This window comes from Eubalaena glacialis, chromosome 10, assembly GCF_028564815.1.
Source record: "Eubalaena glacialis isolate mEubGla1 chromosome 10, mEubGla1.1.hap2.+ XY, whole genome shotgun sequence".
NCBI classification, from domain to species: Eukaryota; Metazoa; Chordata; class Mammalia; order Artiodactyla; family Balaenidae; genus Eubalaena; species Eubalaena glacialis.
This window is the reverse complement of record NC_083725.1, coordinates 83,560,166-83,575,695: the sequence shown is the minus strand read 5'-3', so window position 1 is coordinate 83,575,695 and position 15,530 is coordinate 83,560,166. Positions and strand designations below refer to the sequence as shown.

Here is a 15,530-nt window from a genome sequence, read left to right as displayed (position 1 = left end):
TTGGCTATTGTAAATAATGCTGCAGTACATGGGGGTGCATATATCTTTTCGAATGACTGTTTTTGTTTTCTTCAGAAAAATACCCAGAAGTGGAATTGCTAGGTCATATGGTAGTTTTATTTTTAATTTTTTGAGGAACCTCCATACTGTTTTCCATAGTGGCTGCACCATTTTGCATTCCTTCTAGCAGTGTACACGGGTTCACTTTTCTCCACATCCTCACCAACATTTGTTATTTGTTTTCCTTTTGATAATAGCCATTCTGACAGGTGTGAGGTGATATCTCATTGTGGTGTTGATTGCATTTCCCTGATGATTAGTGATGTTGAGCATATTTTCATGTGCCTGTTGGCCATCTGTATGCCTTCTTTGGAAAACTATTCAGGTTCTCTGCCCATTTTTTAATCAGGCCGTTTGGTTTTTTGATGTTGAGTTGTATGAGTTCTTTGTATATTTTGGATATTAACCCCTTATCGGATATTTTTTGCAGCTATCTTCTCCCATTCAGTAGGCTGCATTTTCATTTTGTTGATAATTTCCTTTGCTGGTCAAAAGCTTTTTTAGTTTGATGTAGTCTCCCATTTGGTTTTTTTGTTTGTTTTTGTTTTTTTTGTTTTTTTGGGGTTTTTTTTGCTTTTGTTTCCCTTGCCTGAAGAGACATATCCAAAAAATTAAGACCAATGTCAGAGTACTCCCCATGTTTTCTTTTCTTTTTTTTAACTTTTTTTTCTTACAGTTGTATTGAGATATAATTGACTTACAGCACTGTATAAGTTTAAAGTTTACAGCATAATGATTTGACTTACATACATCATGAAATGATTACCACAGTAAGTTTAGTGAACATCTGTCATCTCCTATAGATACAAAAAAAAAAATATTTTTTCTTTGTGATGAGAACTCTTTAGGATTTACTCTTAACAACTTTCCTATATAACATATAGTAGGACTTCCCTGGTGGTGCAGTGGTTAATAATCCACCTGCCAGTGCAGGGGACACAGGTTCGATCCCTGGTCCAGGAAGATCCCACATGCCGCGGAACAGCTAAACCCGTGCGCCACAACTACTGAGCCTGCGCTCTAGAGCCCGCGAAGCACAACTACCGAGCCCACGTGCCACAACTGCTGAAGCCTGCGCTCCTAGAGCCCTTGCTCCACAACAAGAGAAGCCACTGCAATGAGAAGCTCGTGCACCACAATGAAGAGTAGCCCCTGCTCGCCGCAGCTAAGCCCGTGCGCAGCAGTGAAAACCTAAGGCAGCCATAAATAAATAAATGAATAAACAAACAAAAATAAATAAAATATAGCAGTGTTAATTGTATTAATCATGTTGTACATTACATCCCTAGTACTGCCTATGTTTTCTTCGAGGGGTCTTATGGTTTCAGGTCTTACATTTAATTTTAACCCATTCTGAGTTTATTTTTGTATATAGTGTGAGAAAGTCCAGTTTCTTTTGCATGCAGCTGTCCAGTTTTCCCAAAACCATTTATTGAAGAGGCTGTCTTTTCCCCATTCTGTATTCTTGCCTCCTTTATCATAGATTAATTGACCATATAAGTGTGGGTTTATTTCTGGGCTCTCTGTTCTGTCCAGTTGATCTATGTGCCTGTTTTTATGCCAGTACCATACTGTTTTGATTACTGAAAAGCTTTGTAGTGTAGTTTGAAATCAGGGAGCATGATACCTCCAGTTTTGTTCTTTAACATGGTAGATTCTTAAATTGTTCTTGTTCACAAAATAATTTTAAGGTATGACTTTGATTCTGACCCATTTTGTTTTAAAGGATGGAATCTGTCCTTCAGATTAATTGGCCTTTGTGCTTAAGCCTGCTAGTAGCATCTTTCATGATTATGATAGTTGATTTTGTAGCACCATTTCTTTTTTGAAGTAGTTACTACTTTGGCATCTATTTTAATAAGGTCTATACTTAACCTCCACTTTTGAAACTTGAATTGTTATGTAAATTAATCTAAAGCTTTCTTTGTGCTGTGTGTTTATTTTCAAGAAGTGTAAACCTGCTGATGTTTTTCTTTTTCTCATTGATTGTGGTAATAGAAACTTTCTAGAGTTTAAAGAGTACTGCTGTAATAGTGTTTAAAAGGTAAATTGAGGTCCCCTGATTTCTTTGGAAGAAAGTTCCATAGCCCGCCCAGAGCCTGGCCAGTAGTATTAGAAGCTTATATATTCATAGACTATAAATAAAAGCCTTTTGTAAGCAGCTTAATGAATTTGCCTGATTTGTGTTTAATAGCACGAATCAGAATGGCTCTGCTCATATAGTTGTTTGAAATGTTTCTCTTATTTCAGAGATTGACCTGTTTTTCTGTTTTTATTCTAAAAGGAAATAATACGGGCTTGATCCAGTGATCCACATGGGCTTGACCCAGTGATCCACATGGGCTTGACCCAGTTTCTCAGTAGATGGGTCAATAATCTTCCGTTTCAGATTGCTTAGGCTCCATAGTTTGCTCTGTAGCACAAATGCCCGACCAAAGATCATTATGTGGGTCTTGAGCAAGTAACTTCAGGAAGGAAAAATGCTGGGGTTGGGGGCAGGTGATTCACTTTGCTGGTTAGAGGTAAGATCAGAAAAGTTACTGTTTAGTTATTTTGTATTTTTCTTTGGGGTTACCGTGGATTCTTTCTCTAATATAAATGAGCTCCTTTTTGAGTTGTAGGAAGTAATGATCATCAGTAAGTACTGTTAGGAGATAAATAAAACTGATTATCTTTAAGTGTTTAAAGATGGTTTAAAATCAGGTAGTGTATACCAGTGTACTTTGAAGATACTGGCCTAAATTATTCATTGAATTATCAGATCCACTGAGTAGAGTATTGGTTTCCTAATAGTAGAAAAATCGTCTTATTTCCTAAGGATTAAGTTTAGTGATTGGATCCTATCTGACATTTAAATGAAGTTTTTGTTCAGGATTGTTTCTCAAAATCTATGTTACCTTTTCAATTGCTGCTAATCTGGAATTGTAGAAGGGCACTTCTGAAATCCGACTCTGCATGAGTAAAGGTCAACAATGTGTGGGGACTTGAGGTATGGCAGTTTGCCACAAACTCATTAATCCAAGGCTTGTTATAGCAGGTATAAAGAATATTAAAATTTCTCTTAAGACGTTTGAGAGAAAAAAAGATTTTTTTGTTTGAAGAGTGATCAAGAATAAGAATCTTCTACCAAACGTTTTTCTTTTTTTTTTTTTTAATTTTTGGCTGTGTTGGGTCTTCGTTTCTGTGCAAGGGCTTTCTCTACTTGCAGCAAGCGGGGGCCACTCCTCATCGCGGTGCGCGGGCCTCTCACTATCGCGGCCTCTCCTGTTGCGGAGCACAGGCTCCAGACGCGCAGGCTCAGCAGTTGTGGCTCACGGGCCCAGTTGCTCCGCGGCATGTGGGATCTTCCCAGACCAGGGCTCGAACCCGTGTCCCCTGCATTGGCAGGCAGATTCTCAACCCCTGCGCCACTAGGGAAGCCCCCAAATGTTTTTCTTACTTGTTTATATAAACAACCTCTTAAAGTGTCATGGTTCATTCAATTTTGAACTTTAATCTGGGTTTTTCTCTTGGCATTCACATTTCAGATCTTACAGTTTGTTTCTTTTTAGAAAGTAGATGGATTTAGTGTTCAAATATACTGTATAATAAGGTCTGTGTGTGGTAGAGGAGAGGACTAGGTCTAACCTTGGCATTTCTAGCCTCCTCGGGTGAACTGTGACCTTTATAGAAAGCCAGGTGACTGCTGCCTCAGCTTGATTCCCATTTTGACTGTTAATGGCTTTAGCTGGAGACTTATTTGGAAGGACTTATTTGGTCCTGTATTGTAGCATTTGCCTTAACGTATTTTATAAGAGAAATAGAATGTAAATTCCAGGATTTAAGTGTGTTTTTTAAAATTGGTTTTTGAAAATTCAGCATCAGTATAACTTGATTCATTTTATTTATTTATTTTTAATATTTATTTTATTTATTTATTTGGTTTGCCAGGTCTTAGTTGTGGCACATGTGCTCCTCACTTGTGGCCAGCAGGCTCCTTAGTTGTGGCTCGCCAGCTCCGTAGTTGTGGCATGCGAACTCTTAGTTGCAGCATGCATGTGGGATGTAGTTCCCTGACCAGGGATTGAACCCGGGCCCCCTGCATTGGGAGCTTGGAGTCTTAACTGCTGTGCCACCAGGAAAGTCCCTTGATTCATTTTAATGTAATTTTAACAAAGTTTGTTGATATGTTTGTGTGTGAAAAATCCAGACTAGTTATAAAAAGACCCTTAAGCTTGTATTAGTTCAGATAACTCCTACACAGATAAATGGGACACTAACTGCTGCATATGATTGACCACACATTTGAATACCTAACCATATTCATATAATTTGGGTTCCCCAATCTCTGGGAGAAGGTTTGTTGTATCTCACAGGAACCATTTCATATAGGATATAATAAGAAAGTTCTTTTAGAAACAAGTTTTAAAATTCCTATTGTTAATGCATCTTTATCATAAAATGGGGATTTAATGAAATACCATCTCCACTAGTCATTATTTTGTAAATCATCCTTTGGCCACAAAATTCTAAACTTGTAGAAATTACCCCTTTTTGCTCTCACTTAGGACTTAATAGTGCGATATAAGAAACTAGAGATTTTGGTTTGGCATAAATTCTGTACAAATAAACAGCTAAGTCATTTTTTTTTGTCTTTTTTTTTTCATTGAAGTGTAGTTGATTGATGATGTTAATAAGCAAAGTGACTCAGTTATATATACATTCTTTTTCATATTCTTTTCCATTATGATTTATTACAGGATATTGAATATAATTCCCTGTGCTATACAGTAGGACCTTGTTTATCCATTCTATATATACTAGTTTGCATCTGCTAATCCCAAACTCCCACTCCTGTCTTCTCCCACTCCCCTCCCCCTTGGCAACCACCAGTCTATTCTATATGTCCCTGACTCTGTTTCTGTTTCATAGATAGGTTCATTTGTGTCATATTTTAGATTCCACATATAAGTGATATCACATGGTATTTGTCTTTCTCTGACTTACTTCACTTAGTATAATAATCTCTAGTTGCATCCATGTTGCTGTAAATGGCATTATTTCGTGTTTTTTTTTTATGGTTGAGTAGTATTCCATTGTATATATTATACCACATCTTCTTTATCCATTCATCTGTTGATGGACATTTAGGTTGTTTCCATGTCTTGCCTATTGTAAATAGTGCTGCTGTGAACAAAGGGGTGCATGTTATGTTTTTGAATTATAGTTTTGTCTGGATATATGCCCAGGAGTAGGATTGCTGAATCATATGGTAATTCTATTTTTAGTTTTCCACAGTGGCTGCACCAACTTACATTCCCACCAACAGTGTGGGAGGGTTCCCTTTCCTCCACACCCTCTATAGCATTTGTTATTTGTAGACTTTTTAATGATTGCCATTCTGACTGGTGTGAGGTGATACCTCATTGTAGTTTTGATTTGCATTTCTCATAATAATTAGCGATGTTGAGCATCTTTTCATGTGCCTATTGGCCACCTGTATGTCTTCTTTGGAGACATGTCTATTTAGGACTTCTGCCCAATTTTTGATTGGGTTGTTTGTTTTTTTGTTGTTGAGTTATATGAGTTGTTTGTATATTTTGGAAATTTTAAGCCCTTGTTGGTCACATCTTTTGCAAGTACTTTCTCCCATTCTGTAGGTTGTCTTTTAGGTTTGCTTATGGTTTCCTTTGCTGTGCAAAAGCTTGTAATAAGTTTGATTAGGTCCCATTTGTTTATTTTCATTTTTATTTCTATTGCCTTGGGAGACCGACCTAAGGAAACATTGGTGCGATTTGTATCAGAGAATGTTTTGCCTAACACAGCTATGTCTTTAAATCATACTGAGAGGAAAAGCAAGTTGTCTTGCTGAGAAAGGGAGGCGAGTACTTTTGAATGGTGAGGAGTGAAGCACATAATTAAAGGGTTAGGATTCTTGTTCCAAAGCAGAATGGGAGAAGAGAGTGGAAGACTCCCATCTGGTGGTTTCAATCTTTGAAGATGTTCTGAGGATTTTTTTTTGCCTTTGTGGGAAAATGGTAAAAGGAGGGCTTAAGGCTTTAAGAAAGAATCCAAAGGATTGAGGATTTGGGTTAGGTTATGGCAGGCGAGGCCTTTGGAATTAGAAGTCCTGGTGATCTGACAGAATGAGAGAGAGGCTGCCATGGCAGGCAGCCTGTATACAGGACTAAGAGAGATGGGCAAGGAGTTGGGACTGAGGGGAGATACTGGGACCAGGAGTGGAAGAAAGGGAGGTCGAAGGTACGGAAAGGAATGAGTGGAGATAAGAATTGATGAATTTGGGGAGGTTGCTAGAGTCATCCCAGTGTCTATATAGGAGGTTGTGAATAAAGAGGTGGTCAGAGAGGAAAACGATAGGAAAATGTGAGTGGAATGAGCCCAGAGGTGATGCAGTAGCTGGTAAATTGATGAGAACACTTCGGAAAAGTCAGGTGTTGAGAGGCCAGGGATGTGAAAAACAAGACCTCAGGTTGCCCTCTGGCTTTACAACTCTGAATTCCAAAGCACACATTGTCTGAAAGTTAATAGTTTTGCTTCTCAGAAATACGAAATAATAAGCTGACATATTTTTGTAAAATCAGAAGTGAACTCTGAAAAGCATATAATATATGGATTTGTATTTTAACAATCAATCAGAAGTATTAATTGCCTCCTTGTAAACACTGGAGGATGGATACTGTTTGGGCTCTCCTCAGCAGGAGGTTTCTAACAGGCAAGAGGGAGACTCTTAGCGGGAGAGTCTGATACTGGGCTTTTCCTTTCACCATGTACAAGCAGTGTCCTTAGGACAGATGGACGAAGGACACTCCTCAGGAAAACCTGGCCATGGGAGACACTGTCTTTACTCACTTTAGAAGAGTAGAACCCAAGTCAAAAAAAACATAGTTCTTCTGTGGTGGAAACAAGAAAAAGAGGGGGAAAAAAACACAACTCTAGATTTAGACTCTTTTTTTGAAACCTATAACACCTGAGAACTCCAAGGTCTCCCAGTGTCATTTACAAAAGCCCAGAAAAGCACTCAGGGTATCCTGGGTATGGACCAGCTTCTGGGAGAAAACAACTTTACGAATCAAAAACCACAAAAAGTAGAGTGACCAGACCAGTGTATGGAATAGCGAGAGTTGTGATCAGATGGGACGCTGAAGAGCACAGGTGGCGCTGGTTGCGGTGTAGTAGAAACAGTCAACTTTGCATGGTACCAGGAAGGAGCCTATAATGGATGGGAACATGAGTGGTGAGACTCTGGGTACATTTTTACAAACGGACTTGAAGGGGTTTTTTTTCCCCCTAGTAAGCAGAACTCAGCGTCAAGGTGATAACAGTTTTCAGCTCAAAGTGGAAGCGATACTTTCTGTTAATCTGTAATCATTCTTTATTCATTGTAAGCAATAAAGGTAAGTATAATTCCCCATGTGTATTCCATCATCAAACATAATTGAAAATCAAAATACCATTTATCATTTGCTGATTTAGGACCCTAACTAAAGAACACTGACAGTCATAAAGAGTATCCATACTTATGTTAAAAGGGAGGACCTTTTGAAGAAAATATCTGAGGAGTAAGTTTTATATAAGACACTGATTAGGAAGGTACATTTGGGAGAGAAAAGAATCTGAGAATAAACAGAATGTTATCAGCTGTTGAATTTTTTGGATGGCATTCTCTTTTGCACATCTGCTCTTTCCTATTTTCGTAAAGGGTAAAGGAGTAAAAGTCTTACAGAAGGGAAGCCATGTTAACCTGTATATTAGTTTAAGGAAACTCTGCCCATTCTCAGTCTTACTGGCCTCTAGAGTGGGTTCCTTCCTCCTTCAGCTTAGCAGTAAAGCCTGAGAATAGACTTGACCTGAATCAAATGTTTTACCTTGGTATAAATTTGTTGTCCCATTTATTGGAGATTTAGGAATAACTGTAATCTGTAGGGATATAGCCTCTGCCTCATTGAGAAAATAGCTAATTGTTTGGGCTGTTAAGGCAAGAAAGTGGGTAAATATGGATTAATAGTAATCTCTTGCAGGGAAAGTATTTCTGAATCAACTCAGATTTTAAATGTTATGTTTTATGAAGTTGTGACATAAAATTTTTCTTTCCTCGCACTTTGAAAGTGTTGACTCATATTTTGTTCTGTTTTGTCATGGCTCTTGTGAAAGGAATAGAAAGAGATTGGGAAATAAGCAAGTGTTTCTGCCTTTTTCTCCTGCAGGTCCCAGTAGGGATGGCACAATCAGCGAGGACACTATCCGAGCCTCTCTCATCTCAGCCGTCAGTGACAAACTGAGATGGCGGATGAAGGAGGAAATGGATCGTGCCCAGGCAGAGCTCAATGCCTTGAAACGAACAGAGGAAGACCTGAAAAAAGGTCACCAGAAACTGGAAGAGATGGTTACCCGTTTAGATCAAGAAGTAGTAAGTAACTCATTGAATAGTTGCACTATTTAGATTGAATCGTAGCCATGGCAAAGTGTTCTGTATGTACTGTGGTTACCCTGAACATTGTGGGTATAGTTAAGAGTTCAGAAAATTATACACGCCTTTAAGCATTTTCACATAGCTCCTCTACAGCTTTGTTAAAAAAAAAAATGCAGCCTGTGGTTGGAATGTAGTCTTTGATTGGGGAGTGGATGTATTTAGAGGATTTTTGCTTGCACCTTAACCCCGGGGGATAATGTTTTGACCCAAAGGAGGACTGTTTGAGTGCTTGATGTTACCAGACAGTTACTAGGAAATAAGAATTTGAGAGAGCTCTAAGTCGTGATAAAGATCTGCAGACCCTGGGTGCAAACTTAAGGGTCAGTTCTTTTTTGTTTCCAAATGTTGTTTGAACTATATTTAAAGTATCTTTGGTGAGCCCTTCTAACTTAATAACCCATAGTGTATGCAACCTTTAGCTCTTAAGCTTTCTCACATTTTTATCAGACTGCTGTGCCCTGAAGAGTGACTTCTTTTGTTTAGTGATGTAGAGGCACTAGCATAATTTGAGTGCCAGCTTCACTCTTCACTTTCATTCCTGTGATGGAGAATTTGTTCCAGCAAGTGTGCATTTTTGATGAAAGGGTAAAGAGTTATTAAGTGTTTGAGGGCTTTGGAGAAAGTGATTTGTATGTACACATTACTCTAATAAAATGGTTCTAGTGTGTAAAGTGAGCTTCTCAATAGCCAGCTATTTTCAAAAGTTCAGGAAAGTGACACCAGTACAGTTCAGAGCCTGCAACCACCACCTGCTGTATCTTGTGAATAAAGTTCAACTGTTGGGAGTTCTATGTGTTGAATTGTCTGTACAGACTGGGGAAAGTTATTCCTCTGAGGCAAATGCCCACTTGTTTTGAAAGAAGGACCTCCTTTATGATTTTCATGTAAGGAACCTCCTGCTGGAAAGCGTCTTGTCTGATGGCTTAGTTTGCAGTATCATTTATCACTGGTAAGTGACAAGCTTATCACTGCCACCAAAAGTGCTCAGCTCAGCATCTCCTGTTTTCACTCAGCATGCTAGAGCACACCTTTTCCTCTAACTTTGACTAATGTGGTACATGAATCTCATCCATGAGTTGTTTAAGCGTTGTTTTATTAGCAAGTCTGTTTCTGTGAAGTTGAATTGTAGATGTCTGACAAGCAGATAATTACAATAAGTATAAAATCATCATGCTTGGACTATTCTGTTTTCAGGCTGAGGTTGATAAAAACATAGAACTTTTGAGAAAGAAGGATGAAGAACTCAGTTCTGCTCTGGAGAAAATGGAAAATCAATCTGAAAACAATGATATTGATGAAGTTATCATTCCCACAGCCCCACTATACAAACAGATCCTAAATCTGTATGCAGAGGAAAATGCTATTGAAGACACTATCTTTTACCTGGGAGAAGCCTTGAGGCGGGGAGTAATAGACCTGGACGTCTTCCTGAAGGTATGTCTTCCTCGCTCTGCTTTCCAGGGTTTTGGAACATGTGTTTTAGAGACACTGACCTTGAAAACCACAGATCAAGAGGGTTTCTCTGTAGGAGATGGGTTAAAATTCTTTGTCTTTCCAAAAGAGAGCAAGTGAGATAAATGGCTGTGAGCAGTGTCTTCCCACCTACAGAGGGGGCTGAGAATCATCTGAGTAGGGGAAGAAAAGTGGGCTAGTGGCTGCAGTTCCCCACCCCACAAGATAGCATCAAGCTGAATGTAATCCTTCTCTCTTACTACTGTGCCTGGGTGGATCATGAGGTACAGTCAGATTTCCATTGATTCTTTCAGGTCACATCATTTAAACTGAGATCATTGACTGCCCCACCCTTACTGTTTTTGTTTTTTTCCACTGTTAATTTTCTTAGACTTGCATAGTTTTATACCTGTTTTCCCAGATCAAACAGCCTTGCGAAGTATTGGGTTTGCCCTGCTGGTAATAGAGCCCTTCTGAATAAAGGTTATTCCAGGCTTAATGCTATTGTACAGACATGAAGATCTGTAAGCCAAGTTTGGCTACTTCTCTCTGTTGGGTCATGAGGAACATGGCTTTAGGAATAATAGCAGCCTTTGGATATTCAATACAGCTGCTGCTGATGCTTCAGTGCACATGCGAGGCTGGTCAGGTTGCTTGCTGATCTTGCCTATCTTACTATGAGTGTGTGGCCAAACCACTCTTGGACCTGGTGCAAGCACATGAATAGCTGGGACCCTAGAGAGGACTTCCTTTCTGTACACTGTCCCCTGCTTGGGTGGCATAGCCTAGGGAAAGATACACATGGAGAGGCAAGAGAGGTATGCTGTTTGCTAGGCACTGGACAAAAGCTGGCCTTGTGCTATACTCATCCTTGCCCTTCCCCTTTTTTAGCCAAGTGGGGACAAACAGTCACAGTTTGTACAAAAGTTTTTTGTAACTTTTGTTAGGATCACAGTACAAGTTTCCCTGCCATCTTGGTTGTCTCAAGTGCAGCTTGAACTCCTGAGCCAGATCCTGCAATGTGGTGCTTTCCCTGTGAAGAAGGCCTTTGTAGGGTCTCAGAAGACTACTTTCCTTAACACAACCTGCCAGCATCAATCCAGTGAGTTTAAAAAGCCACATGTAATAAAGTATTGGCTCCAAAGGAAAGTTGATATGAGTTTAGGTTCTTAGCTCCCACCTAGGTTACAAACTGTCTGATAGTTCATGCCTGGGCCTGGATCAGAGCCAGTCTAAACTGTTGAAACTTTTTCCCCCTTCACAGCATGTACGTCTTCTGTCCCGTAAACAGTTCCAGCTGAGGGCACTAATGCAGAAAGCAAGAAAGACTGCCGGTCTCAGTGACCTCTACTGACTCCTCTGATACCAGCTGGAGATTGAGCTCTTCTAAAGCATTCTTTTCTTCTCTTCCTTTCTCTTATATCAGTAGGTGCCCAGAATAAGTTATTGCAGTTTATCATTCAAGTGTAAAATATTTTGAATCAATAATATATTTTCTGTTTTCTTTTGGTAAAGACTGGCTTTTATTAATGCACTTTCTATCCTCTGTAAACTCTTTTTGTGCTGAATGTTGGGACTGACTATGCTAAATAAAATTTGTTGCATAATTTTTCTCTTTTACTGAACATCTTTAGGAAAAATATATGAAACCTAAATAAGAAGCTCGGCTTCTAATTTAGCAAAGTATAATATCCATCGTGAGTTGAAATTTAGCATTATTTATCCTCTAGCATATAAAGTGAATTCTATTCAATATGGGATATAATACCACATAGAAATCTAAATTTTCAAATATTTGAAATTGAGGGATTTGAGTGACTTTTTTTGTGAAAGGTCCTGGGTGGTACCCTCCTACCAGTTCCTGCCTAGATTTGTTTCCTTTCCAGGCCTGACAGAACCATTAACTGTTTTCATCAAGAAAGGAGCAGAGTGGCCAGTACCAAGCTACACACCTGAGAATTTATGTTAACTAGGCAAGATGGTCTGGCCACAATTAAGGAGGAAGGTACAGTGTACACTGCCTCTCTGCATTTATTGTCATCTGAAGTCAGTCTTTCTGGTGAGTGATTCTGTAGTCAAGATTGTGGCCACCCATCCAATGATCTACATGTCCTATAAAGCTTATCTAGCAGAACAGAATTTTCTCTGTCAAAATGAGAGAGCTAGAAGGTTCATGAGGTTATAAAGAAATGAACATTCTAATTTAAGATGTTTTAAGGTATTCAGGGAGCCAGGCAGCCTACTCTATACTTCTCCCAAGAGAAGAAAGACCAATTTGGTCTCACTCATCACTGAAGAGTTTATATAGTTTAGATCTTTTCTTAAAAAATGAAAATCTACTTGTAAAAATTATCAGAATAGAAACTAGCAAGGTTTAATCTAGTGTTAGGTTTGAAGCTAACATTTACATGAGTTATTTTTGTGTATACATTTATTTTTACATGGTAAAGGAAGTTACAGCTTTTTTATAGCATACAAATGAACATAGGTGTATCAGCCAGCCAGAACGAAATAATTAGCATACACTTGATGAAAAGAATCACGGTCTCTAAACACAATAAACACACATCATACATTCTTTTGGACCAAATGGCAACTACATATATAATATACAAGGCAAGTACTGGTACATCAGAGGTACCAAAATACCTTATTTGATGCAGTGACTTAGGAATTATAAAAAATAAGTATCATCCAACATTTGGATGCTAAATAAAAGAGCTGAGGGGCTAAATAGAGGAGTCACTCTTCCCTCCTCCTTTTTTCCGACTTTTAGGAATTTGAGTTTATTCAAAAAAGTTTTACGTATTTAATCCTGTAACTAACTACTATCTCTCTTTCGATAACTTCAGAACGGTAGTTTTTTTTTTTTTAATATTTATTTATTTTGGTTGCGCTGGGTCTTAGCTGCGGTGTGCGGGCTGAACGGTAGTTTTAAGCAACTTTAAAACTTGTGCTCCTTCTGAATTTGCCAGAGTTTCTGCACCCTTTTTCAGACGGGCCTCTTCTGCAGAGGTCAGCTTTACCTTTATGAGGTCTGTAATATTCTCTCCCAGGATACATGGAACACTAAGGTATATTCTTCATTTATTCAATAGTGGCCCTGAAAGTAAAGACTTAAAAATTATTCCTTTCTCTTTTCTTCTAACAAAGGTCTGCAATATGAGAAACAACAGTTGCTGGGTGAACTGAGTATTTAACAGATTTGTAGTATGAACTGTAGCAGAAAAAGATACAAGGAAAGAACAATTTGAAACAGATGACTAGACATATTTATTGTTCAAAATCATCTGCCGGGCTTCCCTGGTGGTGCAGTGGTTGGGAGTCCGCCTGCCAATGCAGGGGACATGGGTTCGAGCCCTGGTCTGGGAGGATCCCACATGCCGCGGAGCAACTGGGCCCGTGAGCCACAACTACTGAGCCTGCGCGTCTGGAGCCTGTGCTCCGCAACAAGAGAGGCCGCGATAGTGAGAGGCCCGCGCACCGCGATGAAGAGTGGCCCCTGCTCGACGCAACTAGAGAAAGCCCTCGCACAGAAACGAAGACCCAACACAGCCAAAAATAAATAAATAAATATATAAATTTATAAAAAAAAAAAAAAATCATCTGCCATCTTCCCACCAACCTCTTGCCATGTTTGCTGGGACCAACCCTCCTTTTCCTATCTCCTTGCCCCCAAACCACGTCCTATCAGGGAACCACTTCAAAATTCCTATTACTTTATTCCCAGGGATTTAATTCCATTTTACTTTACCTTCTCCCATTCAAACTAGCAAAGGGATCTTACCCAGGCCCCAACCTCCCCCTCCCCAGGAGACCAACTGCTAATACTTTTGTGATCAGTGCTTCTTTCTTAGGTCTCTTCACTGGACCTCATTGAAACTGTTTGTTAGAGAACATCTCAAAATGTGGCAAGACCTACCACACTGGTTCCCAATGTTACTAGATATTTGTAGAGCTAGTTCACTCAGTTAAATAATAAAGATGCAATAAGACTTTTATCTAATAGAATGTATAAGAAATACCACACTAGGCCAGGACAGAGGTCTACAAAGGTAGGCCTCTTCCTCCTCTACCACCATCCCTTTGTCTCTGTCTCTTCAGCAGCAGCAGCAAAGAACAGATTTTAGGAAGAGAGGTGCTTCCACAAGATCAACTTAAAAAATTTTCATCAATGCTCTTTTACCTCTATCTTATGTTGATATTAAATATTTTTTCAAACATAAACATCCTACCTTACTCACGGTGGAAACTGGATGCACTCCTAAGATTCTTCAGAATACTTTGTTAAATCAGCACAGATAGGGCAACACCCCATTTCTTTTTAATCACCTCACAGCCACTGTGGAGTTGGAAGAAATCATGAACATAAGTTAATTTTAGAAGAAATACTTGTCTTTGAACATCCATATTGTGGCAGCCTGACAATGCCACAAATCTGAAATGTTTCCATCAATAATTTCTCCTAGGAATTTCTTATAGGAGTTGGTTATGTAAGGTAGGAAAACAGAGTTAATGACGGTAAGTACAGAGATCCAGAAGTTAATGTGAAATCAATTTTACTATTAACAGTAAAGAATATATAGCAACAATTAGAAAAAATATATTGTCAGTTAACAAGTGAGTGCCTACTATATGGTAGATACTGGGTTAGGCTCAGCAGTGAGTGAGACAGACTTAGTCCCTAACTGCTTAAGAGTTTATAATGTGAATATGATCACACCAAAATAAAAGTAGAAGTGCTAAGGAAAGAAAAGTCCGGCAGATACAACAACATATACTTAAAGGACCCAAGTCTCATCCCTCTGGTACAATTCAGGCTTACAGCTAACTTCCAAGGTACTGAAAATACAAAACATACTACCTGGCAACCACTACTTTGCGGACATTTTCCTCCTGCTCAGGTCTTTATCAGTTCCTTTATCTGAGTTCAGAACCTTCGGAGAGACTGCAGCAATGTTCATTCCACTCCACACGGGAACTAAGAAAAAGATACCCCCAAATCCATTCATTACATAGTATTATATAACAGGTTGTTGTTTTTTTTTAACCTTAGCAAAACTGTTACAATTGCCCTGAGTGGTTTACAACTAGGAAGGGTCAACAAAACTATCAAAAATTCAGATGTCTAAGCCCCCACCCCAAATCGGCTAAATCAAAATCTTCAGGGATGGAGCCCACAATTCTATCGTCTTGTAATGGCAAACAAAAGAATTTCAACAATAAAAAAGCATTACTAAGGATACACAGAGATACTACGTAATATATGAAACAATCCAACAGTACATTATAATCATGAATTTAGATGCAACTCATTGAAATGGCCTCAAAATATATTGGAAAAAAAACTGGGAAATGCTAGGTGGATTTGAGTAACTACCTTTATCAGAAATTGACAGATCAGTAATAATTAAAAATTTGTAATTTAGTAAAACTAAACCAAATCAATAAGTGTGAATGGATATAGAAAGATCATCCGATTAAGTCTATTTTCCCCCCAAATACATAAAGGAACATTTACAAAAACTGTATTAACTCGGTCACAAAG

General features: G+C 38.8%; 1 protein-coding gene across 2 annotated transcripts in view; it reads left to right on the top strand.

Moving 5' to 3' along the window:
* TSG101 (tumor susceptibility 101) overlaps nucleotides 1-11,579 on the top strand; it is a 49,177-nt gene extending 37,598 nt beyond the window's left edge. The window contains exons 8-10 of one of the 2 annotated variants that reach the window (XM_061203118.1): nucleotides 8,265-8,467; nucleotides 9,725-9,964; nucleotides 11,247-11,579. In XM_061203118.1, coding sequence (XP_061059101.1) covers nucleotides 8,265-8,467; nucleotides 9,725-9,964; nucleotides 11,247-11,336 — 533 coding nt within the window. In that variant the 3' untranslated portion in view covers nucleotides 11,337-11,579. Of the gene's footprint in view, nucleotides 1-8,264; nucleotides 8,468-9,724; nucleotides 9,965-10,929; nucleotides 11,179-11,246 lie in introns of those variants that run through there. The other variant, XM_061203119.1, reaches the window with a different exon arrangement.
* Nucleotides 11,580-15,530: the final 3,951 nt, after the last annotated feature.